The sequence below is a fragment of the Etheostoma spectabile genome, chromosome 15, assembly GCF_008692095.1.
Source record: "Etheostoma spectabile isolate EspeVRDwgs_2016 chromosome 15, UIUC_Espe_1.0, whole genome shotgun sequence".
Classification (NCBI taxonomy): Eukaryota; Metazoa; Chordata; class Actinopteri; order Perciformes; family Percidae; genus Etheostoma; species Etheostoma spectabile.
Window position 1 is genome coordinate 32,488,222 of NC_045747.1, and position 4,452 is coordinate 32,492,673.

Here is a 4,452-nt window from a genome sequence, read left to right on the forward strand (position 1 = left end):
AGAATCCAAAGAGCACCATGTCATCGGACCTTTAAATGCTACTACTGGAGAGTTAAAAGACACCTTTCGGGGCCCTATTTTAACGATCTAAGCGGCCGGCGTGAAGCGCATGGCCCAGGTGCGTTAAGGGCGTTTCCAAATCCACTTTTGCTAGTTTGATGGGGGAACAAAGGGTCCGTGCGACGGGCGCATGGTTCAAAAGGGTTGTACTTTGTGTTAATTATAGGTGAGTTTTGGGCATAACATGCAAAAAACAAATCAGTGTCATCTCCCATTCACTTTAAAAGCCAGGCATGTTTGTACCTTGGCACATTGCTATTATGATGGTGGATTTGTAATCTTTTGCGTGTGTGCTGCTGCGTGTCCCTGTGCATGTTTAACAAGCATAGAGTGCACGCTCGCTGTGCAAAAGCCTAGTTGCATTTTACTACTTCCCTGTCAAAATAACAATTAATAACTGGGCCTTTAGACTTTAGACAAGGTTTTTGTTGGTCAATGGGACGATCACACAAGATAGAAAAATGTCAAGAATCCAACTGAACACACCTCCCTGTAAGACCAGCACGGCCATGGGTGCAAAGATAGGCGCAGGTGCATTTGCAATTCAAACGACGCAGGCGCTGGACGGTCTTAAAATATCAAAGACACTTGCGTCGGGCTTTGCGCCGGGTGGAAGATAGTGCCCCTAGTGGGCATGAACTGCCTTTTAAGAGGCGTAAAAAGGCACACAAACCTAGCATTTTGGTGGTATGTCTATCTGTCTTCTCTCTTGCCCTCAGGTATGGGACACGTGTACCACCTACAAGTGTCAGAAAACCCTGGAGGGTCATGATGGCATCGTACTAGCATTGTGTATCCAAGGGTAATCACATGCACAAAAGCAACACACGCTTTGATCATAAGATACATGTCGACTGGGAATGACCAGCCTTCTCCCCAAAGCATAACTCATTGATTAGACCTTATTTTTTTGTCTCCATAGAAACAGGCTGTACAGTGGCTCTGCAGACTGCACCATCATTGTAAGTTACATTCACCCTCCCCCCCATTGCTTCTTCTTTTTAACAGCACACTTCCAATGTTTGAATTGTTTTGATATGCTATAGAAGTTGTGTTTTTGTCTTTCTGTTGCGTGTCTTGCCGCTGTGCATCTTGCATAGGTGTGGGACATCCAGACCCTGCAGAAAGTCAATACAATCCGTGCCCATGACAACCCTGTATGTACACTGGTCTCCTCCCACAACATGTTGTTCAGCGGCTCCCTCAAGGCCATTAAGGTTATTGTTTTTTATTATTTTCAAAGTTTCAGACACCACAGGCACAAATTTATTTTCCACTAAAGTGAAGTCAAGGATTATTTAAAGTGCTTTATCATATGAAAGTGCCCCAATTCACTTTACACCTGTGAAAACAAGAACTAACATACAGAACAATTAAATTACTGATAAAATATTAAAAACAATGGACTGGAAAGAGTTCTGAGGCAGAAGAATGTAGGAACTATTTGCTAGTTTATACGATAAAACAAGGTTTGAGAAGTATCAAGGTGCTAGCCCTTGTTGTGCCTTATAGGTGTCAGGGTGATTACTGTTTAATCAAATCTGGTGTGTTTGGGAGAGAGATGAATTTATGGATAAAAGTTGCAGTATTGGATATAGAGAAAATATACTGATTCTGGCTTTATTACAGAAATAGTAAAAAGCTATATTGACAGTGGACTTAATGTAGGATTCATGTCACAAGGAAGGGTCAAAAATGACATTTAACTCTGAGAACTGAGAAATGACACTGATTACCATCACTGTATGTACAGCAGATAGGAGGGCCTAGGATGGAGCCGGATGTAACTAAGGAATAGTCAGGCAGTAGTTATTATTATGATGCACACCATTAGTACTGTAAAATAAAATTTAAACCACGCAAAAGTTCTGAGATCAAGCAGTAAAACTATAGAGGAAAATATTGTTTGTCACCTTGGCCAAAGCAGGTTTAGTGGGATCAACTGCATGGAATCCAGATTGGTATTTACTGTACAAGTAAGTGGTGAGTTAATGGCTATAACCAGCTGTTTTGACATGTGCAAAATGTTAGAAATTGGTCTGTATTTGCTGAGGATATTAGGAAGATGTTAAGCTTTAATATCTTTAAAAATATAAATTACAGTATTAACAAATTACCAGGAAATGTTTTTAAGTGGCCTTTTGTTTTGACTCAAATAATGAGTGTACAAATGTGGCTCAGAGAGGAGGGGCAGACAGTAAGGAGCAATGGCTGCGGCCTAGTCTTTGTTACCATGGTTACAAGCTAGTGAGAAAAGGGAATAGTGTGTGTGTGTGTGTGTGTGTGTGTGTGATGTGGTGGTGTGGGTGTGTGTGTGTGTGTGTGTGTGTGTGTGTGGTGTGTGTGGTGTGTGTGTGTGTGTTGTGTGTGTGTGTGTGTGTGTGTGTGTGTGTGTGTGTGTGTGTGTGTGTGTGTGTGTGTGTGTGTGTGTGGTGTGTGTGTGTGTGTGTGTGTGTGTGGTCATTTTTTCACACGGGACTTTCCTTTCTTACCCAACTCAAGTGCCTCCCCTCCCATCACTCAGCTTCTTTCTGCGCTCAGTGACATCATGCATTATCTTATCACCACTCTGTGTGTGTGTGTGTGTGTGTGTAAAAGGGCATTCACAGCTCATTGTTATTTCTCAAGCAATAACTAGTTAGCTAGAAGTTAAACTTTCCCCAAGATCCCCAATAACTACAATAATCTATTCTCTTGTGTAGTTTAAAGTTTTAGTTTTAATCATCTACTTAAACTGTATTTGTGTGTTTGTGTGTAGGTCTGGGACATTGTGGGTACGGAGCTGAAGCTGAAGAAGGAGCTGACCGGTCTGAATCACTGGGTTAGAGCACTGGTGGCTTCCCAGAACCACCTGTACAGCGGCTCATATCAGACCATCAAGGTAGGTGGAGGGGTGGGGAAACATAAGTAGTGTACATACACACAGTTTTAATTCATATTTTGATTGTCAATCAAAGCTTAGCAACTATAAGTAGGCACGGCAGGCCTGTCAAGCTTTGGATTTCCCCACAAGGGGCTGTTGTAAGAGCAAAACTTCATACATAAAGATTTGTGCCTTTGACCAAAAGTGTAAGGAATGGAATACACTTTTAAAGTAAGCTTCAAACATTAGCATGTCTGGCTTTCTAGCTTTCGGTAGTAGGTGTTAAATGTGTTACATATTGCCGTTGTTATCACTATAAACCACATATATGCTAAAGTGGGACTCTTATGTGTAACAAAATTAACTAGTAAGGGAGAGAGAGAGAATGGTCAATTGTAGTAAATAGCCTGTAATTTCTAGACAACATAACTGTTGATGTTCATCATGTGATCATCTGAATCTTTCTCCTCAGAAGCAGTTAGTCAAGTTTGAGTGTTTTTAGTTTTTTAGCAGAAAAAAGACTTGGTAGTGTTGTGTTTGGCAGGTGCTACAGAGTTATCGGCCAGTGACAGATTTGAGTGGAATGGGGCTGATGGCTGGGGCTAATTTTGGAGTCAGAGCAACAACAAAAAAGCCAGAGGAAGGTGGAAAGAGTTGATACTGTCCTATGGTTGTGCAGGGATGTACAAAGGTGTGTGTGTTGTGGTGTGTGTGTGTGGTGGTGTGTGGTGTGTGTGTGTGTGTGTGTGTGTGTGTGTGTGTGTGCGTGTGCGTGTGTGTGCGTGCGCGCGCGCATCTTGCTGTCTTGCCAGAGCTGGGCACTAATGAATACCTCAGGGACGCTGTGGAGAGATAAAGAGAACGACAGAATAGAAAGCAAAGAGAGGATACTGGTTGTGGGAATGAGGAATGTCTGTGGAAGAATGAGGAAAGAGGAAAGAGAGATGAAAGGACAGATAAAGTAAACTGCGCTCCTTTTTATGATGCTTCCAAGCCGAGCAGTCAGTCTCTAGCCAGTACTTAGCTGGAGAAGTCGTTAAGAAAATGTTTTGCTGCGGAAATCGCTGTGACAAATGTTGCCAATATTCAGGGAAAATCTTTTGACACAGAGGAACTACAAAGCTCAGAAGCATTTAGTTATAAAACGTAGAGGTTGCACTAAGAGGTTGCATTTCCATCGTGTGCATTCTCCTTACTCATTCCAATGAGACCAGTGGGGCCTTTCTGTAGAGGGACCCAGCCAAAAACAAAGTAACAGACGTTTCAGAATCGTCCTACCAAGAAGCTGATCCTGGCTCAACCCTTTGAGTTTGTTTTTATATAAATCCAAAAACATACAGTAAATGACTAAAAGAATTATAAATTACCCTGTCTGGTTGGGGTCATTATTGAATATTCTCTTGAACTTTTATGTCAGTTAAAAAGTTGCTTGCTCTGGAGGAAACTACTAGAACTGTTGGGTCCTTGTAAATTAAGGAGTGTGTTCTAGTTCTACTCTATCTGCAGTGTCTCGAGATAACTCTTGTTAT

The 4,452-nt window shown here is 41.8% G+C and overlaps 1 protein-coding gene across 5 annotated transcripts in view; it reads left to right on the plus strand.

Moving 5' to 3' along the window:
* traf7 (TNF receptor-associated factor 7) overlaps window positions 1-4,452 on the plus strand; it is a 31,228-nt gene that overhangs the window by 22,323 nt on the left and 4,453 nt on the right. For all 5 annotated transcript variants that reach the window (XM_032538026.1, XM_032538029.1, XM_032538025.1 and 2 more), the window contains exons 15-18: window positions 780-862; window positions 983-1,022; window positions 1,161-1,277; window positions 2,819-2,941. In XM_032538026.1, coding sequence (XP_032393917.1) covers window positions 780-862; window positions 983-1,022; window positions 1,161-1,277; window positions 2,819-2,941 — 363 coding nt within the window. The remainder of the gene's footprint in view (window positions 1-779; window positions 863-982; window positions 1,023-1,160; window positions 1,278-2,818; window positions 2,942-4,452) is intronic.